The following is a 26,503-nucleotide window of genomic DNA, read 5'->3' on the forward strand; positions in this document are numbered from 1 at the left end:
GTTTTTTAGAAACCGCTTTCTTACAAACCGCTCAAGTTAGAGACTGATGACCGTATCCTGAAAGCACTTGCACCCATGCTTGTCTTTACGCATGTGAGTAATCTCATTGAAGTCAAAGTTATATGTGTGCGTAAATCTTTGCACCAGTGTAACTGAGAGGAGAATCTGGCTGTGGTGCCTTCTATCACTTGGATGTGGGATATGAAGCTGCTTTTGCAAGATACAAACCATTGCTTTCTAGCTCTAGCTGGTCTCAGATAGCAACCTCTAGATTCTGATGGGTTAAAAAACCAAGATGATAATCAGAATGGAGTGATACTTGAAAGCCTTGATACCTCTTGACTGGTTTTTGGCTAAAAGGAAATACTGTGTATCATAGGAAAGTGGAGAATTTTTATACCACATGTGCAATGGTATAAAACGTGCATTTCCAGTCTTGGTGCTTCCTGAGGTATTGGACTTTAAAACCATCTTTCCTCCTTCAGTCTACCAGCTTTTTTTTACAGAATATTTCAAGTATGGAGGCCCAGACATGTCATTCCCATTCCCTATTGTGTTTTTTTTATTAGCCCATTATTTTAACATGTCTGACTACGGCTTGCATGATTATTTGGCTGTGTGGCTGGTATGTATAGTTCTAACCTGACCTTCACAAACCTACACTGGTGCCACATGAGTTTAATTAGGTAATGTTCCTCGATTCCATTACCAATAATGCATATCATTTATATAATGATTTACATTTTTAAGTGCTTCCCAAACATTAAATAATTATTAGTGCCTGACCATTTGTCAGGAAATGTTTTCTCTGGAAGTAGCATATGATGCAGTGATGGAAGGGCACCTCCCCAGATTGGGAGGTTTGGTTTGGTGAAATACCCTGAAGTCTGGATGCTTTTTTGGAACATCTCTCAACTACCTGAATCTCTTGGATCTGTGAAATAGGGCAAAACTAGTTCAAGAATAAGATTCAGTGAGAAGCTTCTGGTTCATATGATCAGGTCTGAAAGAGCATGAGACTGCTGGCCGTCTCGTGTTGGATGAGAACTGTTGCCTATTAGAAAAGGAGCTGATCTGGATTCTGTTCCCTTTGTAAGGACATCCCTGGCTGGGTTGTCTGCAGAGTTTGAACCCAGGACCGCTGAAGCTAAAAGCTGGAGACTTTACTGCTTGAGCTAACGGATGAGAGCATGGATTATACACGTACAATTTGGAAATGCTCGTCCTGAGCTTCAGAGGTCCACATCAATTCAGATCCACATTGGGGCAGTTATTTGTAACAACGCTACTTTGTGTTAGTGTGGGTTGTGCCAGCTCTGCCACTGACTCACTGCATGGCCCTTGGCAAGTCATACAACTTCTCTGTGCCTCAGTTGTCTCCATCTGTAGGACGGCAAGACAGCTACCTACCTCAGAGGCATTTTGGGAAGCGTAATGCATGAAGTGCTTTGAGATCCTCGAAGGAAAGGTTCTGCAGACTTGTAGTGTTGTTTGCGGGGCTCTTCTGGCTTTAGCCTAGCAGCACAAAAATGAGAAATAATTAAACTTTAAACTTTACACATCTGTCAGTTGTCTGGGATTTGCTCCCAGAACAAGTAAAACCCAGTATTTGCTGCATGTGTAGACTAAAAGCTTCTTTCTATCTAAGGCCACACAATAGAGATAGAAAAAAGCTACAAGAGAATAGCAAACTGGTGACTAGAACCTTCATTATGAAAGGGTCAGTTCAGTTCTTCTATGGGTAAAAGTTCAGGTCAGGCCTTTCCTTGGGGGGGAAAAGGGGTGAATGGAAAAAAAAGTTGCTCTTGTGTTATATTAAGGTTGGGCGTATCTAGTTTGTCTCAGTGCATAACAAACTAATGAATCATCTCTTACATCAGCATGACTTCAATTCTTCTCCTAATGCCCACAATGCAGAGTAACCGGCTACATCTCGCTCGGTCTTTCAAAGCAGACTGCACCTGTTTTGCTCAGCCCAGCAGATGGAAAGCTCCCAGTGAGAGACCAGTTGAAGTCTGGGAGCTGCGAAGGCTTGCGCCCGCTGAGGACCAGGCCTGATGTTTTCAGTTCTGTTTCACCAAGAGGAAAAGAATCACCCATGGCATCAAAGCTTTCCTAATTCTGGGCTGAACAAAATGGGTGGAGTTTTCCTCTTAATTCTAATACAAAATCTTGATCCAGAGTTTAATACTAACTGATGCTCGTTCACTTAGCATCCCCATTTCAATTTCCTTTTTCTTTCAACTGTGCTTTTCTCTGCTTTACTATTTCCTTTAATTGTTTTATTTTTTCTGAGAAGGAAAGAGTTCTCTTTCTTACCAGCAAACCGTAAGACCCACAAACCCTTGAACGACCTCTTGTTAAAAGTGAATTCAGCAAGGCAATCTGATCTTGAGGAAATGGCTCTTGTATCTTGATTAACTATACAGGTGCGCTGCAAAGCTTTGGTTATAATATAATACACACAAGGGAGTAGAACTACTGCACCTTCTCGACTATCTGAGGATGACCTAGAAGTCGGGTGTTGTAACAGGGTGGTCTCCCCCTTTATGGGCCAAGGGGGCCTGCTGCCAGCCACCCCTGTTCAGTTGTCAGACCCATGATGCCTATAGGAAGCTGCAGTCAGGAGGTTGGTGTCCATTGCTGTCCCTGGAGCCGGTCTGAGAGACGGAGGGGGAGAGAGCTCTGGGCCCCTTAGCCAGTTTAGGTCAGGCAAATAGCTTGGTTTTGGTGTTTGTTGGTGTGTGTTTGTGTTCAAATTAATTGTGCTTTGCAGTAAGGGCCTGAAAGAAACCTGGATGTGGTGTTAGCCCTTCCTGGGCTAGGGAGATGGGCCAGCAGTTTCTGGGTGACCTGTCTCCAGTAGAAGTCAATGCCTTATGGTTCAGGGGAATGTACAAAACCCCCATAATGGACAACTGTGCATTCACTTGCAAGAAGAGTTTTCCTCAGCCCAGTCATAGTGGTTGGCTTATGCCCTGAAGCACGAGGGTTCATGACCCCTAGCTAAAACAATGAGGAATCCTTGTGGCACTTTAGAGACTAACAACTTTAACAGACTAACACAGCTGCCACTTTGAAACCTATCCCCTAGCTGTTTTCCCTGGCTAGTGTAATTGAGGATAGAAGTCTATGGTTTTCAACAGGACCTAAGGGAGTTAGGTGCCCATCTGAAAGCCACAAACGAACTGAAGGGGAGAAGGTCATGTTGACCTAGTCATCCTTGGCTGTCTCTGTAGAGGCAGTACTGTTCCCCTCAGGCTGTAGTCAGAGCAGCTGGCATGAGCCATAGCTCCTTTGTCCTAGAATCATAGAAATGTGGAGCTGGAAGAGATCTCGAGAAGTCAAGTCCAACCCCCTGCACTGTGGCAGGACCAAGTAGACCTAGTCCTACACCGTTTGCCTGGGGACAGTTACTGGCAGGCTGACCCGCAGCACAGACCATTTCTATCGCAGCACCAGAGCCAAATGTGACTTCTTCTGAAAGACAGCTATCCAACACAAGCAAAGCCGACAGAAAGGAGCACAAACTATGCTGGGATATGAGGTGGCATGGCATATTGGCTCCTCTCTCAGGGGTCCCTTGTTCAGAATCTCAGCTTTTGTTTAAAAAAACCCAACTCCTCTCTTGTTGTTATGCTTGAAAAGAAAACGTTAGACAGGGAGTGTAAACGATGAGGAGATGTCTGCAGAGATGCAGGCGCAATAGCTGGGAGAGGTGGGAACTGCCCCATTCATCTCAATGAGGTGTTGACCCAGAGGCCCAGTGGTGATCATTTAAATGTCAACACGAACTGTTTCATTCCTTGTGTCTGAAAGGATAGTGGGGAAGTCACAACCATGCACAGTGAAAGAATGATTGGCAGCATGGGTAAGCCTACCAGCGAGCTACTAACCTCAAGCCTGCCAGGGACCCTGGGTATGTCCTTTGGTTGCTAGCCTGTGCTGAAGCCTGTGTGCCCAGTCTTCATGACTGCTGTTACTTGGGATATTTAGATTAAAGCCAGCATCTGTACTCTTAACTGTGCTACCAGTCCTTTGATTGCTTGGCAGTGTGGCTTTACCCTTACTGTGAGTGACATGTGGTGCCACAAGTGGGTGATGTCTGGGAGAGATATCATTGAGGTTGGCTAAAACATGGCAAGTCAATAAGAACTTCAGAAGGACCTAGCAAAAGTGAAGAGATGAAATTCTTTGCTGATTATATGTATCCACTCAGACACATTTCTGGTTTCTAAATTAACTGTAACCACTCAGGAAACAGATCTGGCCATCACTGCACACAGTTCAATGACATCCTCTGTTCAGTGTGCAGTGGGGTAAAAATCAACACTTGCACGCACACACACACAACCAACCCCCAAAATTCTCAAATGCATAAAGAAAAGAATAGAAAATAATGCTGAAAATATTACGATGCCACTGTATAAATTGAGGGTATGCCCTCTCATGAAATAATGTGCTCTGTTCTGTTTTCCATATTTAAAAAACAACAACCAAACAGATGCAGCAAAACCAGAAGGGGGTCTGAGATGGGTGAGGAAAATGAGTGAGGCCTGGAGCAACTCCATATGAGGAAATATTGAAGACGGACTCTTCAGAGAAGAGATAAATAGAATGAGACATAGTAAAAATATACAGATAGATCAGACATTTCCGTTCACCCTCTCTCATAATATGTGAGCGAAGAGATGTTCAATGAAACGGAAAAGCAACGCTTTTTAAAAGAAAATACTTTGTGCTCTGCTTAAGTGACCTGTGGAACTCATTGCCACAAGATATCAGCGAGACCAGCATCTTAACAGGAGTCTAAAAAGGATGAGACATATTATATGGCTAGTGAGATCACTCACAGTATTACTAGAGAAGATGAAAAATGTATAAAGACTGTAAAGCCTTAGGCTTCAGGGCATAAGCCAGCAGTTCTCAAAATTTGGATTACATTCCCATTTGGGGCTGTGCAATCAGCACACATGGGGTCATGGGTCCAATGAGCCAGGTTCAGCCCACGAGACAATGCCATCTGACCCTTAACATGTCCGGACCTGCTCCACACATGCTGTGCCAGGAGGCTGATGTACAAAATGGCAGCCTCCACACAGCGTGCACCACATGTGCGAAGTCACACTGTGCGTAGGCCACTATTTTGTAAAATGGTGGCCTCCTGGCATGGCGTTTGTGAAGCAGGTCTCGACACATTGGCTGTGTGGATGCCATTTTTCCATTTGCACCCTCCGACTGTGCAAGCAACCAGCTGAGAGACTTGAATCCAGAAGTTTGTTATCTGTAAGCAGCAGCTTTATCAACAGAGCATCTTCTCTGTTTGAACTCTAGGAGCTAGCCTTTTCTGCACTGGCTTGTAAGCTCCTTAAGGCAGGGCTCATATCTTCTTTTATGCTGCCCTGAATACCCTGTTGGCACTTGATAAAGAATCATTGTAAGTCACTGTCTCTGCTTCCCTAGTATCACCACATGGGGCCTTCGTAAGTCCTGCCTCATTTGCCTAGCAGCAAATTCGTCTTTCTGATTTGTGATAAGAGGCGCAGTGGAGTCATTTCTATGCAGAATCTCTGCTGCACCCTCCAGCAGTGAGTTTGGTGATGCAATTATGAATGAAAAAGGAGAGTGCAAGAAACGTGCTCTCAAATATTATGAAGCTTTCTTTGAATATGGCTTCATCGGTGGGTTTGGCAAGAATGAAGAAAGGCCAAAATGCCGGCTATGTCACGTGGTGTTATCTAGCAAAAGCATGAAGCTTAACTAACTTAAACACTTGGAAACCCTTCAGAAGGAACACTCAGGCAAACCAAGTCATTTTTCCAGCACTGGAAAGAAGAACTTTCGCAACAGCAAGTGCCATTCAAGAAAGCCATGTCTGTCTGTCTGACTGCGCTCAATTTGAGGTGTTTTACCACATCACACAGATCAAGAGGCCTCACACAACTGGAGAGACTTTGATTTTGCCAGCGGCAATCGATATGGTGAAGATAATGTGAAGGAAAACTGAGGCAAACAAACTCAAAGCCATATCACTCTCTAACAATACAGTGAAGCAAAAGCTTGAGGTGTTAGCAGCAGATCATGAAAACACACTGGTGGAGCATCTGGAAAACACGGATGCTTTTGTGCTTCACGTTTATATGAGCCCTGAAGGTCGTGATGCACATTTATTGACTTTTGTGAAATACACACGGGAGGGTGCAATTCTTCCAAACATTCTGTTCTAGCTTCATCTTCCTGGACACAAGACGGCACAAGGAATGTTCCATGTGCTACATGCAAGACAAAAGTATCTTGTGTGATCACTTGGTGGGCTTCTGTATAGTTGGAGTTCTGTCTGTGGCAGGCCACAAAGCAGGTCTGTGTGCTTTGATGAAGAAAGTTGTTCCGTCTGCTGTATAGACTCACTGCATGATTCAGAGAACAGCTGGCATCTAAAGCTCTGAGTCCAGAGCTAGATGAAGTTTTGCAGCTGGTCTTATCTATTGTGAACTACATCAAGACTCAGCCCCTTTGCATGCGTGTGTTTGCACAATTATGCGAAGGCATGGGGTCCAATCACGACATGGTGGTGTTCCACACTGAAGCTCATTAGCTCTTGTGAGGAAAAATACTGGAATGATTTTTTTGAATTGAGAGATGAGCTGCATGCTTATGCAATGGATTGCAAAAAGAGTGAATTGATTTTCTGTGTGACCGAAGGAAGATGTGCCTATGTCCCAGACATATTTGGGAAACTTAATGAATTGAATAAAGGTCTGCAAGGAAAGAACACCCACATCCTTCAGTAGAGTGATCAAATAACAGGATTCATGAAAAAAGTTGTTTTCTGGAAGAATAATCTATTGAAGACAAACTATGACTCCTTCCCAGGGCTTTGCAAGTTCCTGGCTGACAATGAAATTGATCAGCCACCCACATAGGTGATTGCTGAGCATCTCAGGCAGATGGAGGAACAATTTACATCCTTTTCCCCTGACTTGGACATGACAAAGTCCAATTGGGTGCGAAACCCCTTTCAGTGCAAGCCCAAGATGCCATGGATTTGCCAGCATCTGAAATCAAACAGTTCATTGACATTTCCTGCGATCAGTTCTTGCAAGGAACCTATGCCCAACTCTCTCTCCCGGTGTTCTGGTTCACTATCAAGAATGAATATCCTGCACTCTCAACGTGCTCCTTGAAACTTCTGGTGCCATTCGCGAGCATATATTTGTGTAACACTGGATTCAGCACACTTGTGTACATCAAGCCTCGGTATGGGTCTACTGTTGATGTCACATCGGAGATCAGAGGTTCAATTTCTGCCACTCCACTGGACTTCGAGAAGCTGTGTCATTACACGCAAGCCCATGTGTCACATTAGAGAGCATTCAATAACATACTTCATGTGTAAATTCCTTAGCTGCTTCAGCTGCTATGTTCCTTTGCTGCTGTCTGCGGTCACAGGAAACAGCAAGTCTCAAAATGGGCAAAAAGTTTGGGAACCCCTGACATAAGCCCTTTATATAGTGCCTGGGGGTAGGGAGGATCTTCTGCTATGGGCTACATAACAACTATCCATGAGGAGGTTTCTTGTACCTTCCTCTGAAGCATCCGGTACTGGCCACTGTCAGAGGCCCCAGTTCTGTAATGTACTTAGTGTGCTGAAGTCCATCTCTGTTCAGCAAAGCAGGTGCTTTACTTTTTAAACCCGTGGCAATGTCTTATTGACTTGAATGAGACTTAAGCCAGTGCTTTGTTGGGATGGACTGCTGAACTGGGGCCAGAGGCAGGATGCTAGGCTAGGTCTAGCTGTTCTGAGCTGACATGACAATGTTTTTAGCACCAGATCAAGGTATTTCTACTATAAAAAGAGGCTAAATTATGTTACCATGTCTTATTAAGCAGTTTAGAGCTTGACACAAACTGGAGCTTAGTGGGAGGTCTTTCTAATTAGAGGCTTGGGCAGAGAGCTGAGATAATCCTTACCAGCTCCTGAATGAGCTCATGCAGGCCAGCAGGCCTTGTCCCGGGAGCTCTCACAGGGGGTTTGGGCAGTGCAAAACATGTTCGCAGCAAGCAGCCAACCTTTTTTTTTTTTTTTTTTTTTCCCCCCACACCATTGAATTTATTATTATTTTCTTCAATTTAGTGCTGGGGAAAAATAGTAGGTTGACAGCTCTGAAGACTGATTATCTTTTTTCCCCCCCGGAGCAGGTACTTCATGGGCAGCTGCAGTACAAGCCTCCTCCCCAATATGCCTCAAACCTGACCTGAGATGAGAGGGACATATAGTCTCTGGTCATCTTAAATCCTTGACCTCTCTGCTGGCATCGCCAACCAGGGGGCCCAGAGATGATCATTGTGACCCCAATTTCTGCTATTGACAAGTGTCCACTAGAAACTAGATTGTCAGACCCTATAATACATTTCACTCATTCCACTGAGCAGCTAATAAGTGGGTTGTAGATGGAAGCTCAGAGGGGCAGATTTTGCGTTGTTCTGTACCATGTACATTCGCTTACACGGTATTAAATTGTTTTGGGGAAGCTCTATAGCCTGAGTTACATAGGAGATCAGATTAGATGATCACAATGGTCCCTTCTGACCTTGAAATCTATGAAATCAGAAACGTTCACTTTGCCTTGCCGTACTTGATTGCACAAGGGGCAGCACAGAGGCCCATAGGTCTACTGTCAAGTTCTAAAGTTCCATACTACTCTACAGAAGATGGACTATTTTCCTTCGTCACTTTGTACAATTTCCAGTTATCAAGGTTTGGAAACGTTTGTCTGTTTGTTTAGATTAATGGCATTTGTTCAGCCCATCAGATTGGAGTTTTCACACAACGCACATTCAACCTGTGGAACTCTTTGCCAGAGGATGTTGTGAAGGCCAAGACTATAACAGGGTTCAAAAAAGAACTAGATACATTCATGGCGGATAGGTCCATCAATGGCTATTAGCTAGGCTGGGCAGGGATGGTGTCCTTAGCCTCTGCTTGCCAGAAGCTGGGAATGGGCGACAGGGGATGGATCACTTGAGGATTCCCTGTTCTGTTCATTCCCTCTGGGACACCTGGCACTGACCACCGTCAGAAGAGAGGATACTGGGCTAGATGGACCTTTGGTCTGACCCAAGAAGGACCTTTCTTATGTTCAACATTTATTAAAAGTAGAAAATTGTAGGGTTTTGTTTCCCTTTTTAAACTTCAGTCAGGTGGCTTTTTTCACAAAGTCTCTGCGTCCTTTATGGAGAAATACAATGATCCTTTCCCCGAGTGTAGTGCTCTAATCCGAGGTTCTCCACCTTTTTCTTTTTGAGGCTCCCCACCAACATGCTATAAAAATTCCAGGGCCCGTCTGTGCCACAAAAACTGTTTTTCTGCATATAAAAGCCAGGGCCAGCACTAGGGGGTGGCAAGCAGGGCAATTGCCCGGGGCCCCATGCCAAAGGGGGCCCTGTGAAGCTAAGTTACTCAGGCTTTGGCTTCAGCCCCAGGCAGTAGGTCTTCGGCTTTCTGCCCTGGGCCCCAGCAAGTCTAATGCAGGCCCTGCTTGGCGGACCCCCTGAAACCTGCTTGTGGCCCCCGAACCACTGCTCTAATCTGTCTTGAATTGGTCACTTTTATGGCAGCTAAACTGAATGAGCAGAGAGTGCAACAATTGCCAGTTGCAGAAGCTGTCTGATTGCTTCAGTGGGAATGCTCAGCAGTGTAAATCTGTCCTGTATTTAGGGCCTTATCTTGCCAGGTGCTGAGTGCCTCCTGCAAAACGCTGAGAACCCTCCACTCCCAGAGCCGTGCAAATCTCGACCCATAATTTTGTGTTTCTCCCAGTGCCAACAGTGCTGAAATGAAAATTGAAATGACTACACCAAGACCAATTTAAAAATGCAAACTATGGGGAACATAAAGGGCTGTTGGCTTTCTTCTTCTCTTTAGCTTAATGTTTCCCCTCGGTGATTGTGGACAGTAACAGAAAAATCCATTCTTTGTCTTTCCTCCTTTTAAATCACAGCTGGCAAAAGCACATGCCTTCTGCATCTTACTGCTTTCTTAAGCTGTGAATGCTACAGTAAATTGAAGATTTCAGAGGAACAGCCGTGTTAGTCTGTATTTGCAAAAAAAAAAGGAGTACTTGTGGCACCTTAGAGACTAACCAATTTATTTGAGCATGAGCTTTCGTGAGCTACAGCTCACTTCATCGGATGCATACCGTGGAAACTACAGCAGACTTTATATACACACAGAGAATATGAAACAATACCTCCTCCCACCCCACTGTCCTGCTGGTAATAGCTTATCTAAAGTGATCAACAGGTGGGCCATTTCCAGCACAAATCCAGGTTTTCTCACCCTCCACCCCCCCACACAAATTCACTCTCCTGCTGGTGCTAGCCCATCCAAAGTGACAACTCTTTACATAATCAAGTCGGGCTATTTCCTGCATAGATCCAGGTTTTCTCACATTCCCCCCACCCCCATACACACACAAACTCACTCTCCTGCTGGTAATAGCTCATCTAAACTGACCACTCTCCAAGTTTAAATCCAAGTTAAACCAGAACATCGGGGGGGGGGGTAGGAAAAAACCAGAGGAAACATGCTACCTTGCATAATGACTTAGCCACTCCCAGTCTCTATTTAAGCCTAAATTAATAGTATCCAATTTGCAAATGAATTCCAATTCAGCAGTTTCTCGCTGGAGTCTGGATTTGAAGTTTTTTTGTTTTAAGATAGCGACCTTCATGTCTGTGATTGCGTGACCAGAGAGATTGAAGTGTTCTCCGACTGGTTTATGAATGTTATAATTCTTGACATCTGATTTGTGTCCATTTATTCTTTTACGTAGAGACTGTCCAGTTTGACCAATGTACATGGCAGAGGGGCATTGCTGGCACATGATGGCATATATCACATTGGTGGATGTGCAGGTGAACGAGCCTCTGATAGTGTGGCTGATGTGATTAGGCCCCGTGATGGTGTCCCCTGAATAGATATGTGGGCACAGTTGGCAACGGGCTTTGTTGCAAGGATAAGTTCCTGGGTTAGTGGTTCTGTTGTGTGGTATGTGGTTGTTGGTGAGTATTTGCTTCAGGATGCGGGGCTGTCTGTAGGCAAGGCCTGGCCTGTCTCCCAAGACTTGTGAGAGTGTTGGGTCATCCTTTAGGATAGGTTGTAGATCCTTGATAATGCGTTGGAGGGGTTCTAGTTGGGGGCTGAAGGTGACGGCTAGTGGCTATCCCGAGTGGTAAGAGTTGGTGTTGCTCTGGCTTTGAAGCCTGCTTGCACATCCGTGAAGCTGCATGGCTGGGACAGATTTTTACCCCTGCTCTCCTGCATAGTCTCTAGGGAATACTAGTGAGTTATTTCTAAAAGTTACTCAGCTGTCTGTAGTCTAGACTGGCAGTATCCACCTGGAGAGCTCTAACATGCCTAACCTTCTCTGTGCGGGAATAGAAAGCATTCCTAATGGAGGTTTCTAGCCAGGCCGCAGCCTCGGAGCTCGATCCCATGGGAAAGCCATGTACATGAAGATACTTTCCTGCACCATATTCAGTGCCAAACATCCATTGATTTCAACGTGAAATAAGCGAGAGCTTTAGAAGGCACAGTTATCATCAGTGTTAGGACTAATGGCAAATGGCTCTGATGGGGAAACATTTTAAATCTCAGGTGATGACTAGAGAAAGTGGATGTGCTAGGAAACGTTCTGAGTGTTTCAAGTGCTAGAGCTGATATGGTGTGTGTGTAAGTGAAACAGTCCGATGCCACTGTGACTCTCCAGGTAAAACCCTTGTGCAGACATGTGTTAAAGATGAGTTGAATACTTTAAAAATAAATATATAATTCAAAACCTAAGATCTCCTAATTTGGGGGATAATCAGTCTCCTATTCCCTTAGACAGTAGGCAAACTTTTTGGCCCGAGGGCCACATCTAGGTATGGAAATTGTATGGTGGGCCATGAAGGCTCACGAAATTTGGGGTTGGGTGTGGGAGGGGGTGAGGGCTCCAGCTGGGCGTGTGGGCTCTGGGGTGGGGCTGGGGATGTGGGGTTGGGGGTGCAGGAGGGTTCTCTGGGCTGGCACCAAGGGGTTGGAGGGCAAGAGGGAGATCAGGGCAGGGGGTTGGGGCCAGGGGTGCAGGCTCTGGGCGGCGCTTACCTCAGGCAGCTCCCAGAAGCAGTGGCATGGCCCCCATCCAGCTCCTACGTGGAGGCGCTGCCCGGCAGTTCTGCGTGCTGCCCCATCCACAGGCTCCACATCTGGAGCCCCCATTGGCCATGGTTTCCAGCCAATGGGAGCTGCGGGTGCAGCGCTTGGGGCAGGGGCAGCGTGCAGAGCCCCCTGGCTGCCCCTATGCATAGGAGCTGGAGGAGGGACATGCCACTGTTTTTAGGAGCCGCACGGAGCGGGGCAACCCCTGACCCCGCTCCCTAGCTGGTGCGCCAGAGCAGGGTAAGCCTAGGACCCTGCTCTCCGGAGGGAGTTCGAGGGCCAGATTAAAATGTCTGGAGGGCCGGGTGCGGCCCCTGGGCCGTAGTTTATCCACCCCTGCCTTCGACGCTAGGTCCCACTCCAGGAGAGAACGCTCCATTGCTGCCATCTTTGTGGCAGCGGAGGTTGTTCTCCAGTCTCTGTTGCAGTCTTGGAGGTACATTGGTTCTTGCAGCTATTGCTCTGTTCCTTAGATTCACCAGCCCCTGCCGTGCATCCAGTGCCATCTTTGCACTGGGACTCAGCAAACCCTGGTAGAGCTGAACTCGGAGCCAGCGCTCCAGGTATGTGAATCCCTCTGTGCAGTTCAAAATCTGTCCCCATACTATAGAACCACACCTCTGCTTCCCCAAGCAGAAGAGAGGGGCAGGATTCCCCTAAGAGACTATTTGGATGGATCTAAAGGGCCAGATTCTCAAAGCAGCTCCATATCCAATGTGCTGAGTTGTTTTGAAAATCTGGTTTCTGCTGAAGGTTTTCAGCCCTTCTAAAAATTCCAGCCTAAAATTACCAATACATAATTCGAACCAAACAAGTTGTAAATTAGTCCCACCTGCCCTGAGAGCCCAGTTAAACAGATAGCTCAAAGCTTCAGCTGGTATTTTATCCTTATGCTTCTTAATCTGTCTGGCCTCGGGAAGGAAAACAATAGAAGGAATCCTGATATTATGTCAACCTAATCATTCCACAGAACAGGCCACTGAATTGTTATCGCTTCCGGTTGTCCAGGGAGCTGCTAGTTTTCCTGGCTGGTAACTTTTCTGCTTCACATGTAGTTCATATTTGGATCCTTTTTACTTGGATCTGCAACTTGTATGGGACAATCTGTGTGTGTGGTGTGGGGGGAGGGTGCATTTGCAAGGGAGAAAAGAACTTTTAACACACCCCTTCCTGTTCTGGTTGTGAATGAGCTTTTCGTTCAGTTTGTTAGCACAGATCTCACTCTAATTTGAATTTGATGAATGTGGTTAGCCTAGAACTGTGTTAAAAGTGGTTTGGCACTGTGTTTACTCTACCTTATGCGTCTGCTAGGAAACCATGTGTCCCGATCCTGTGCTTTGTAGGGACTCTAAACACTCTTTGAGCAAGTCTGCACTAGAAACGTTTGCTGGTATAGCAGTGTCAGTCAGAGTGTGATTAGGGTGGATAAAAATCCATTAAAAAAATCTGATTTTTATTTAAATTGGATTTTTTTTATTTAAATCAGATTTTTTTGTTAAAATGCTTTTTGAGGGAAAAAACCTATCTAAAGATAGTTTTAATTAAGATACATTATAGCTCAAAGATATCTCATAATGGAATAGAGATTATAAATTCTAATTCTATAGTATGAGACAATATATTCATGTAATGTTTAAGAAAAGTTTTGTAAATGAGTTTCAATAGTTCATGGATTAGGGACCCAATCTTATGGGGTTCCAGAGGCTTCTGTATAGATTATTTAGGTTAATCTTTCTATCTACCCAATGGGACTCAGTGCTCAGTCTAGAAGATACCATCAGAGATGCTTAGTTTTGCCGTTCTTAAACTGTGGATTTGTGTTTCCAGAGATAACATGCTTGTTAACAGCAAAAATGTTTTTAAATAAATTAAATTATATATAGAGGTGAGAAATAACAGACCTCAACCATGTTGTCCCTCTGCAAATTTGTGTACACAGAGTCAGTCTCTTACCTCTCTCAAAAAGTTCAATGACTAGAAGATTGTTGGGGGCGCAATAGATCTAGACAAGGAGAAGTCTGGCGATAAATGTGAGAAAGGAGGGACAGGCAGTAGAAACAAAAGTGAAACTGTTTGAGCAGCATATTCCAGAAGTCTTGAGGTCTTTCTGAGTGTAGCCTTCATTGATTTGAAATCTACCATACCATTCTCTTACTAGAAGGGAAAACCTATAATGGCAGGCCGTAAAAGAGACCCAGTTTGGGACTATTTTAATGAAGTTCCTCTACCTGTGGGTAAGACAGGTATGCTTGCAAAATGCAAACAGTGCAACAAAGAAATGCACGGCCTGGTTGCCCGAATGAGACAACATCATGAGAAGTGTTCCTTCTCAGAAGGAAGCTGCATTGAAGATGATGAATGGAACATGTCTGAACACGCAGGATCTTCAGGTTGGTAAACTTTCTTATTTCATACTTCTTTCTTAAGGACTGCCTGTCTTCCTTCTGGACTATTCTTGAATTCTCATGTTTGAGCAAAAAATACAGTTGTTACTCTATGGTACAGTAACTCCTCTCTTAACATTGTAGTTATGTTCCTGAAAAATGCTACTTTAAGGCAAACGATGTTAAGCTAATCCAATTTCCCCATAAGAATTAATGTAAGTAGTGGGGGTTAGGTTCCAGGGAAATTTTTTTTGCCAGACTAAAGACTATACTTCTATACACACACATACATAGTATATGTTTTAACAATTTAATACTGTACACAGCAATGATGATTGTGAAGCTTGGTTAAGGTGATGATGTCAGAGGGGGGGGGTATTTCCCAGGGAATGCCTTGCTGCTAAATGATGAACTAGCACTTGGCTGAGCCCTCAAGGGTTAATACGTTGTTAATGTAGCCTCACACTCTACAAGGCAGCACGAATGGAGGGAGGGGAGACAGCAAGGCAGACAGAGACACACACCCTGTGTGTGTGTGTGTGAGAGAGAGAGAGAGAGACGCGCATTGCCCCTTTAAGTACACTAACCCCACTCTAAGTACAGTGCCTTTTTAAGTAGATCAGCAAGTTGAGACAGCAGCTGCTGCCAGCAAGCTCCCTCCTTCCTGAGCCCTGTCAGTGTCCACCCCCCGTCCCCACGCTCTGTGGAGATGGCCCGATGGGGTAAAGGAGCCTAGGGGAGAGGGATACCCTGACATTAGTCGTCCCCCCCCCCCCGGCACAGCAAACAGGAGGCTCCCAGGGCAGGAGCAGCACATGGCAGTGGGGGGAGGGACAGCTGAACTGCCCAGCAATTGTTAGCCTGCTGGGTGGCTGCCGCACAGGGAACTTAGGGGAGTGGGGAGCTGATGTGGGGCTGCCGGTCTACCTGCTGGTTCCAGGTCCCACCAGCTCGCTCCCACGGGCTGCTCTTCCTGCAAGCAGTGGACAAAGCAGGTGGCTGCCAAATGACGTTAGAAGGGAGCATTGCACAACTTTAAACAAGCATGTTCCCTAATTGATCAGCAACGTAACAACGTTAACCGGGATGACTTTAAGTGAGGCGTTACTGTACTATCATTTTAGATGCAGTTGTGATAAAAAATAAATAGCTGAAATAGGCAGATCTTCCTTTTACAATTTCACCTTTAAAGTAGTACTGAGTGTCAGTGAATGCAATGAGTAATACTAAATGAGCAGTGTGGTAATAATTAAATAACTGCATTGATTTATTTTGTTTAGGAGAATCCATCCTCAACATACAGGATTCTAAAGACTATCCACCTTCAAGATCACCATCCTTTTCTATAGTTTCAGAGTTATCTGCCAATGATAATGTTTCAGTCACATCATGTTTGTCACATAGCCACAGTATACCACCTGTAGCAAAAAGAAAAAAAAATCTCCATCATCCAGAAACAGTCAGAGATAAGTTTGTGATAAGAACCAGCAGATTACAAAAATAGGTAATTGATGAAAAAATTGCCTGGTTTGTTTATGCAACAAACTCTCCTTTCCGTATGATTGAGAACCCACACTTCATTAACATGGTTCAGTCATTAAGACCAGGATCTGTCCACCCAACAGAGCAGATGTCGCAGGCAAATTGCTGGATAAAGTGTATGAAAGAGAAATTGAGCAGTGTGCAAAATGTCTAGAGGGTGAAATTGTTAACCTGAGTATTGATGGGTGGAGCAATGTCCACAATGATCCTGTTGTATGTGCTTGTGTGACAACAGAAGAAGGGAATGTCTTCCTCACAGAAACAATTGATACACCAGGAAATGCTCACACAGCAGAATACTTACAAGAAGTAGCAGTAAAAGCTATAACAAACTGTGAAAAAAAATTCAAATGTCTAGTACGCAGCTTGGTCACAGACAATGCTGCAAATGTATCCAAGATGAGAAGAAATTTAGAAGAGAGTGAAGAGAGTCCCAAGCTAATAACATGCGGTTGCAGTGCTCATTTGATGCACCTCCTAGCCAAGGACTTCAATGTTCCAGAAATAAAGGCTGATGTTGTTGAAATTGCAAAATACTTCCCTTAACAACCACTTTGCAGCAGCTGCTCTGAAAAAAGTGGGAGGAACCAAACGAACTCTCGCACAAGAGGTGTGCTGGAACTCCGTAGTGGACTGTTTTGAGCACTAGATCAAGAGCTGGCCTAATTTGATGACAGTTTGTGAACAAAATCATGAAAAAATAGATGGCCCCATCACAGCCAAAGTGCTCACCATTGGGCTTAAGAGACACGCTAAACGCAGGCTGAGGACCCTGAAGCCTATTGCTGTCACCTTGGAACACAATGCAGGGAAATCGCTATTTTATGGCTGACGCTGTTGAAATTTGGAAGGAACTGAGTGAGATTTTAAAAAGAGAAATATGCAATGACCGAGTTAAATTACAAGCATTAAAAAAACAAATGGACAAGCACTATCTCCAGCTTATTTTCTTGCAGATATTCTCAGTACTCGGTACCAGGGTCAAACCTTAACTGCTGAAGAAGAGGAGTTCGCTGTGACGTGGACATCCAGCAATCAGCCCTCCTTAATGCCAACTGTAATAAACTTCAGAGCTCAGGGTGAACCATTCAAGAAATATATGTTTGCTGATGATGTTTTAAAGAAAGTCACACCAGTGAACTGGTGGACGTCACTTAAGCACTTGGATTCAGAGACTGTTGAAGTGATTATCTCACTTTTAACAGCAGTAGTGTCTTCTGCCCTTGTAGAAAGAATATTTTCTTCCTTTGGACTAATTCATTCCAAATTGAGAAATCGTTTGGGTCCTGACAAAACAGGAAAGCTGGTTTTTCTTTTCCAGATTATGAACAAACAGGAGAATGAAGGTGAAGACGACTGAGTTGGCTGCAGAAGCCAATATTTTAAGTTTCTCATGTTGACCTTGCTGACATCGTCGAGTTAATTTTTGTGTTTTTATATTTCATTTAACTATTTTAGTTAAAAACAGTTTTAACAAAAACAAACCTGATTTTAAAAAACTTGAATGTTTAGCTAAATTCAAAAATTCATATGCTTGTTTTGTTAAAATATTATATGTTTGCTGTTGAAGAAAAATATCCAGAATACATGATGTTGTTGGTTTTAGTTCAATAAAACAATTGAAATGTCTGTCTGGTGATGTTCTCCTCCTAATACAGCATGGCAAGAAGATCCTCCGAATATTAATGATTAACCTGTTGAACTGGAGATAGTTCACCTCCCAATGACTTCATAATTATCTGCTTCACTTACCTTTGGTAAATGAAATCACCAAACAATCATAGATTTTCTGAATAGCTGTAAAACTAATCTGAAAAGTTTTCAAAATAAATCACTTTAAAAATGTATAGTGTGAACCTTCTAAAAATGAAGTTACATCTATCTCTGAGGAGTGAAGAATATGTATTAAGGTTATAACAACCAACAAGAATGCACTTCTGTGTAGAAATCCATGGTTAAATCGAGTCTTCCTGACTGGTGATTTAAATCATGATTTAAATCAAATCCACCCTGAGTGTGATGGTTTTGATGATGTTTCTGTACCAGCAAAAGCCTTAGTGTAGACACAGTTACACCAGCAAAAAACTGTGATTTTGCCGGTGTAGCTTATTTCACTCACCGAACCAGTCTAAGCGATATTAGCAAGTATAAGCTGCGCCTGCCCTGGGAGAGTTTGCTGGTGTAGCCGTACCGGCAAAACTTTTCTGGTGTAACTCTGGCCTTTGTAACGAGAGCTTTGCCTTAGGTAGGCATGCAGGGTTGCGTAGTGGTTTTTTTTTGACATGCTAGGTGTTGAAGGATGATTAAATAAATGTAGTTACTGGGACTGCTAAAGAGTATTTTTACTTTGAAAACCTATAGTTAGAAGTGGGAGACCAGATCCCCAGCTGATGTGAGTCATGGCTCCATTGACTTCAGAAGAGTGACACTGAAGGGATAGCTCAGTGGTTTGAGCATTGGCCTGATAAACCCAAGGTTGTGCGTTCAATCCTTGAGGGGGCCATTTAGGGATCTGGGGCAAAAATTGGGGATTGGTCCTGCTTTGAGCAGGGGGTTGGACTAGATGATCTCCTGAGGTCCCTTCCAACCCTGATATTCTATGATTCTATGACTGACTGACAGTAGCTGAGGAGCCAGCCCAAAATAACCAACTGGGTAAAAATGGCTTCCAGTTTTTTTGTGGGAGGGGGATTTGCTGTGACATATATACTATGGCAGTTATCCATATCTTCCTTTAGAGGCTCACTAACCTGTAACCCCTCTTTCTCTCGCCCTCTGTCTCCAGGATTTAATGCCATGGCTGCAGATGAAAGTGCTACAGAAAAGCAAGTAGGGGAACCAAAAATGACAGCAGATGGTGAAACCAATGGCTCCTGTGAGCGCAGCGAAGCTGGTAGCCACCCAAACCCAACTAAAAACACTCAGGACAATACAAAAGTGAGCCAGCAGGACTCCAGTACTAAATTAAATAGGATAGCGGAGAATGGCATTTCGGAGAGAGACAGTGAGACTGGGAAGCAGAACCACATGAAAGCTAATGACTTCACGCAGACTTCTGTAACGGGGAGCAATGGATATATTTTAACTAAGCAGATGGTGCAGGAGCAACCCCTAAGGACTACAGGCACCTTTGCTTCTCTCACTGGCCATGCTGCGAAAACCCTCCCAGGCGGAGCAAGCAAAGGGAGAACTCTGAGCGCCTTTTCTCAGATGCAAGCCACCATGCCAGCCAAGCTCGGGGAGGGGAGTAAGGACATGGATGCTAAAAAAGCCACGGCCACGAACGCTGAAGTCAAGGTCCACAGAGCACGGAAGACAATGCCTAAACCCACACCTAGCCTGGTAACGTATATGCACTGCAGTGAGTTGCTCTGTTGCTAAATGGTCTTGGGGGTTTTTGTTTTTTTGTTGTTTTTTTTGGTGTGCGGTATGGTAGCCCTGATCTGAGTCAACAGGTATAATTTGGAAGTGTCCAGCTAGATCTCTGGTCTCTTTCTCCTACAAAGAGGCAGGGGTGATAATATGGTTTATAACTTGCTGCTGCTATTAGCTTCACACCTCCCGCTCCCAGTTTGTGTTTCTAAATGTGCAACAGATCGTTTACCTCCCCAGCATATTTGTTGTGTTATCTCCGTAATTGCCTTTCAGCCTCAGCTGTGTTGCACCTTCAGCCCTTTCACTAAATCCACAGGGTCGCTTTGGAAACAGATTCCGTATAAGGCCAACTCAAAGGAACATCAGGCACAACCCTGATGGAAAACTCTCTGGGAACTTCCCGCTGTCGATGTCTGGGTTTTATTCTGTCACACATCACTGAGTATCCTAGTACCTCTCCAGATCAGTATCCCTTTTTATACAGTTCTTATTTGGTAATTAAACTTATTCATTCATAAAATGTGCCCTTCTGAATGACTCAAAAAGGGTACATGCCCATCACTTAATAAAGCACACAGTTCTGCCTTCTCTCAGAGGCACCATGGATTTGGGGCATGGGGAGCACCCGCTTCCAAACAATCCTTTCCTTTCCCCTTTGTGCAGATGCTTGAGAACTGAGGTGAGCTTTGCTTTGTGCACTAAACATTAGCAAACTTTGGCTCTGTCAGCTCAGCTGCGTGGGGAATGGTTTCCAGAACCAAGGGCTTTCCACTGAGAATGCTCTGCCACCAGCTCTTCGCCACTTCATGTCTAGGATCTCATAGCTAAACCATCCCAGCTGTCCTCCAGTACTGTAGCTCCTCATGGAGAGAGAGGCAGACTCTTCGATAGCAAGCGCCCGAGTTAGAGAGGGCTTTATAAGCCAGGCTTACCACTTTGAATTGTACCCAGAAGCAAATAGGAAGCCAGTGCAGTTGTTGAAGGACTGGAGTAATGTGTTCCCTTTAGCTACCAACATCTTATGCCCCAGATGCAGCTTCCAAATAATCCTCAAGCAGAGCCACAAACACTGTAACAGGGCAGCAATCCAATCTAGAGGTCACAAAGTTGTGGATCCCTGTGGCCAGGTCTGGATCAGAAAGAAAAGGTCCCAGGCACCTAGCCAGAGGTAGATGGGAAAAGGTCCTGTTAGTTGCCAACACCACCTGTGGCTCTGGAAGCAAGAGCACTTCAAGATAGTGCACTCTTGGACGCACAACCTCACTAGGCGGGCAGAAACCACCCCTGCCATACGTTACCCTAATTGCCTTCTGTCTTCTCTTGAGTGCACTTCAGTGAGCTCCCTCCCGCTCCTGTTCCCATTTCGGCTAGTGCCTGGGGAATCCCAGCTGCTGCACATCCAGGTCTGATGAAAGCACAACTCTGAACTGCGTCTTATCCAAATAAGGCACTACAGCCAACACTGCTTTGCACTCTCCCAGGGTGGCCTCTCGTACACTTGGATTAAGCAGGTCAACAACACAAACCCTTGTGGAACCTCACATGGAGAGAGTGATCCCTTGGGTCTGAGGAACCAGGAGGAGGCAATTTTTCTGTAAGAGATAAACATCAGGTGAGGTGAGATTGCCTCACTGCTCTTGCCTCACTTTTATTTTACTGTAAATCAGAATAATTTGTACCTGAACCCACAAGACGGCGGGTTTGTTTGAGAAAGCTGGGTGTTTTAACATTTGTAAGCAATTGCTTGGCTGAATTTATGTGCACAGTTACTATGATTGCTTGTGCAAATGGCTATTTATGGCCATTTGCAGTCGTAGTAACTGCACAAAAGTTAGTGCACACAGGTTTTTTAAAATCACATCCTCAGGAACTCTCCCCATTTAGTTTTGGTCGAGAGGGAAGCAAAATACACAATAATACCAAGTCAACGGGTGTTGAATAATTGTCTGTACATGCGTAAGCCGTTGCATCTGAGTTTGAGCACAGGGTTTTCAGTTTTTATCTGATCTAGTTTCTGTAGACCATGAAACATCTGCTCAGTTCAGCATGCAGGGTAGTTATTGACTTTTCCCCCCAATGGCTTTTGGCTACATCCAGTTCTCTTTCGAGTAGTACAAAGTCCTGACTAGTTCCCATTTTTCAGTTTCCTGGTTCTCTCTCTCTCTCTGTCTGTCTATATGACCTGCATCACCATAGTAGCTCAGCCCTGGTCTACACTGGGGGATGGGGGTCGGCCTAAGATACGCAACTTCAGCTACGCAAATAGTGTAGCTGAAGTCGGCTTATCTTAGGTCGACTTACATGGCCGTGACGATGGCGGTGAGTCAACCGCTGCTGCTCCCCCATCGACTCCGCTTCCGCCTCTCGCGAACTGGAGTTCTGGAGTCGACAGGGAGCACGTTCAGGGATCGATCTCTACCCGCTGATCTGGTGGGCAGTGAAGACCTGCCCTCAGTGTCTTTTAAAGTATCAGACTCCACCATCACACCTGCCTTTCCCACTTGATAAGTAAAGCACCTAAGTTGCAGGTGGCACAGCCTTAGCAATAAGTCTTTACCCTTTGGAGATCATGCAGCAGATGAGGGGATAGAAGACTGCACTTCCATGTTTTCATGTTTAGAGTGTTGTTTTATTCCTGCTAGATCCTTGTGTTGCGTGACCCAAGGATAGGAGAAAATTAGGATTTCTTAGTCCTCAAACTGTAGAATCTTTTTCCCTAGCCTTTGCAAAAATCTGTTGGGAAGAGAGAGTTGCTTCTTGGACTTCAGTCCCCCTCAAGCAAACTTGGCATCCCCTTTCTGTGTGAATTGGGAGGTTGTTGGTAGAAACAAAACAGGTGGAGATTGGGTGTTTCTCTACCAGGGAGTCACTTTCAGAACCAAAAAAGCAGCTAGGGACCAAAAAACAGCTGTAGATTTCATTGCTATAGTTATGGTGATTTTGTTTTAAAATACTGATATTTGTAAAGACTCAGACCAGCCACTGTGTTGCACCCACGTCCTTGCATCTTTTACCCCACGTGAGAGGGTTTTTTTTCTGCTTATTCTGCCTACATCTTCATCAGGCACATGAAAGACTTTGGAAGAGGAGGAAATGGGCCAAAAGGAAGCTGGTTGTATGTTTTAGGCTCAAATGCTTTCAGAATGCTTCCGCTGATCATATATTTTCTGCGTAAAGAACCCCATACTCTGCCCCACTGGCATGAAAATTTAAACCCCTTATCAAACTTAACTTCATTTTCACAACTCTAGAAGAGCCTAAGAACTTGGATAGTAAAACCCTCCTCGTATTTTATCTATTGAAATACAAAAAGCAGTGTTGTCTTGTGGTTAGATCAGGGATGGAGTTGGGAGACCTAGGTTCTGTTCCTAACACTGAGGTCGGGTCTAAACTAAAAATTAAGTTGACCCAGGTAATTACCTCAGGTGTGAAAAATCCACATCTGTGAGTGATGTACTTAAGCCAACCTATCTCCAAGTGTAGACAGTACAAGGTCGATGGAAGAGTTAGTACATGACCTCAGGCAAATCACTTTTCTTCCCCGTGCCTCAGTTTCCCTTTCCATAAAACGGGGATAATGGTGGTGCAAATCCCTTGAAGGGCCCCGGGCAAAAGATGCTGTCATTACAAAGTGTTGTTTGTTATATCAGTGGTAAGTAATATTACAGCCTGGTACCAAACCCCTTCCATGCTCTCCTATAAAGTCCACATGTTCAGAGAGTCCTAGGGAGTTCTCGCACTTGACTAACTAAGAATAGACAATTACAAATCGCCAGCCAGTGAGCATCTAGGATGCATTCATATTTTTGAATGCTCTAGTTTTGCAGAGAATAGAACTGTCAGAACATGGGGGAATCCTGATTTGAAGTGATTGTCTTTCAAGAGGAACATCTCATGAGAGCAGAAAGGATAGTGTTTCCTGAAGGAAAATGAACTGTACATAACCAAAAAATGTAGATTAAGCCAAACAGCTGTGAAGAAAAGAATGAGATCTAATTATAAATGCTCCTAAGGATTTGTCTAAAGACTGAATTGCACTGGTTTAACGTAAATTAAGGGCTTGTCTACACTTGAAAATTAATGCGAATTAAGGTAGAGTGTGAATTTAAAGTGCAATAGCTGTTCTTGAATAACTCCATTTCTGGGCACTCTTATTCTGGAACAAGAATGTCCACACTTGGAGTTATTCCGAATAGCTATTATACTTTAAATTCACACCCTAAATGAATTCCTATTACCTTTCAAGTGTAGACAACCCGAAGTTAACAGTGCTATGTAGACAAGCTCTAAATCAGTTTTTAAACTGACGTTAAAATGGAGCAATTTTGTGTGTGGATGCTATTTTACTGATTTAAACATGACTTGTATCTCTTTAACTTGTATGGCAAGCTAAACCAATATAAGCCAAGTTTAAACTGATATAAGGGTGTCCACACACATGGTTCAGCTTTAATGAAATCAGTCTAAAATCACGTCTTTGGGCTATGTCTACACTCCAGACCTTACAGCGGAACAGCTGTACCGATGCAGCTGTGCTGCAGTAAGATCTCCCATGTAGCTGCTCTGTGCCAGTGGGAGAGAGGTCTCCCACCAACATGGCTCTGTACACACTACAACTTATGCCAGCGAAACTTGTCACTCAGGGAGGTGTGTTTTCGCATCTCTGAGCGACATAAGTTTTGCTGACGTAAGTGGTAGTGTAGACGTAGCCTTAGTTTGGTAGGTGCAACTTTACATGTAGACCCGGTCTAAGAGTGCCATTAGGAGTCTAAGTACTGTGGCTTGTTTGCTATGGATAGTTAGCTTTGCAGTGTCCTCATCTGTACGGTTCCAGGTTAACGTTCATATGCTGGGCCACCACCAAACCCTCTACGCATGTTTGAATTTCGATAAAGAAAATGGTAATTCTCTGCTAACCCTAATGTAAATGCGTAGCTTCAGTGTTACGGTCCTTCAGCGTTGGTGAAGCAGCTTTTTAGTGTAGTTTATGATAAATTTTACTGGTTTGATAATCTGGGCTTGAATCTCATTTACACTAATGCCAATTATCAGAGGTTGATCTGCAAGATGGGGCCCTGACTATAAGGTCCAGAGGCAGCATGTTGGTTGGAATCTTGTGGCCCAAGCATCTGGAGAAGGAAAGGAAAGGAGATGGGTTTCTTACTGAGTGCTGCCCCAGACCTGGCTGCTCTGGCTAATGGGGTTAGTCCCCTGGCTAGTTGGTTAGGTATTCAAGCCCCTGGCTGATAGAGTGTTGGAGACGGAAGTCCCTGAAGCCTTATGTTTTACTGATAAATGTGGCATGCAGCCCAGCCTGAAAGAGAGCTTATATGTTAAACCAGAGATGGGTATATTGGATGTCGAGGATGAATGGCAAGATCCTGCTGATGTGCTCTCTGAAGCTGCCCTCTTGTTAAATGATTTGTGCTGGAGGATATTTACCAGTGTATTGTCACTGACACAGTGATACATTTTTGGTTTTGTTTTCTTTCCTTGCTAGTAACTTGGTTAGTAACGATGGGCCTCTAAATTGTCTGGTTCTGGGCAGAAAGCTGTGTGCCCTGCTGGCACAGGGCTTAATTAATCGCTTTGCTTCTGGAAGAATTGAGGGTACTCGGTCTTTGCCATTTTTAATAACTTCCCCATCTGTTCTAAGGGAGCTGCATGCTAATAACACACACCTAATCAATCCCATTAAAGTATAGAGAGCACTCGCATTCAGCTATACAATGAATCTTTCATCTCAAGTGCCATAAGTGTGCTCCTGTTCTGACATCTTTCTCATCAGCTTTCTCATCTGCTCTCCTGAGGCACAGAGAAAAGATCCCGTTCAATCCTGCCTCCTCTGTGTTTAGATCTGGGCATCTTCTGAAACCAATGCTAGAATTCAGTGTGTTTTCCCTTGGCTCCCTGACTGCCTCCACAATGCCTTACATGGGAGAATAAATCTGTGGCCTCTCATGTGAAGTGTAACTGATGCTCAATGGGAAAATGCATTATTTAGAACAGTGGTTCTCAACCTGTGATTGGGTCCATGGACTATGTCTAAGGGGTCTGTGAAAGACTTAGACTGAAAACTGACTGAACAGAATTCAACTATATATACAGACAACAGATTTCCTAAGGGGTCCGCACCTCACCTCCATTCGAGATTTTTTTAGGGGTCCGCAAATGAAAAAAGGTTGAGAACCACTGATTTAGAACGTGTTCCTCCACATCGATTTTTTCCTCTGCCTGGTGTAACTCTGTTAACTTCAATGGATCTTGATGCTACTCTGTACACTGCTTTCTCTTTATGTGGTGTTAGGATAGCCTGGGGGCTGCCCTAAGTTACGCCAGACAGTAATGGCCCCAAGAGACTGAATATCTGACACAGTGTAGGGATATTCTGACCACTTTTCTCTCTCTCTCTGTGAGATATAAATGAGAGTAGAACCAGTCTTAGATTTTTTTTAACTCCTTTATAAAAATAACAAACAAAAAAAGAACCCCATGGCCAAAACTCTTTCAGGAGAACAATAAATAAAATTGCTGTGGATTCAACAAACCTACATCATTATTGACCTACTCCAGCTCTGTATGTACTTGTCCTCTTATCCTGTGTAGTCAGGGGACAGAGTTCAAGGCTTCAGCTATAGTGCGGGACTGGATGGATTAGTGCACTGGAAATGAGATATAGAGCTTTTAACCTCTAGGCTGCCAGTTTAAATCCCATCAGACTAGGTGTCACCTGAATGTTGCTATGCTCTCTGATGAACCTACATGAAAGAAGATGATTTCAGTCCAGGTTCCAGGGCTAAGGGTCTGTAGCATTAAATGTACACACAATTAGCATTCATCCCCTTATTGGCGTTCTCCGCAAATAAACCTACCACTGCCCGGGCTATGGAAGTTGCATAGCCATTTCACTTCTTAGGAGGTGGCCACTCAAGGTCAGGATCAGGGCAAATTAGCTTATCCTATCCTGTGGATAAAAGAAGCACCTCAGACTCCAGGTTTG

The 26,503-nt window shown here is 44.3% G+C and overlaps 1 protein-coding gene across 12 annotated transcripts in view; it reads left to right on the plus strand.

Annotated features, from left to right (window-relative positions):
- EHMT1 (euchromatic histone lysine methyltransferase 1) overlaps positions 1–26,503 on the plus strand; it is a 169,873-nt gene that overhangs the window by 74,279 nt on the left and 69,091 nt on the right. For all 12 annotated transcript variants that reach the window (XM_075120510.1, XM_075120509.1, XM_048822534.2 and 9 more), the window contains one exon: positions 18,914–19,470. In XM_075120510.1, coding sequence (XP_074976611.1) covers positions 18,925–19,470 — 546 coding nt within the window. In that variant the 5' untranslated portion in view covers positions 18,914–18,924. Of the gene's footprint in view, positions 1–18,913; positions 19,471–26,503 lie in introns of those variants that run through there.

This window comes from Caretta caretta, chromosome 16 (genome assembly GCF_965140235.1).
Source record: "Caretta caretta isolate rCarCar2 chromosome 16, rCarCar1.hap1, whole genome shotgun sequence".
Taxonomy (NCBI): domain Eukaryota; kingdom Metazoa; phylum Chordata; order Testudines; family Cheloniidae; genus Caretta; species Caretta caretta.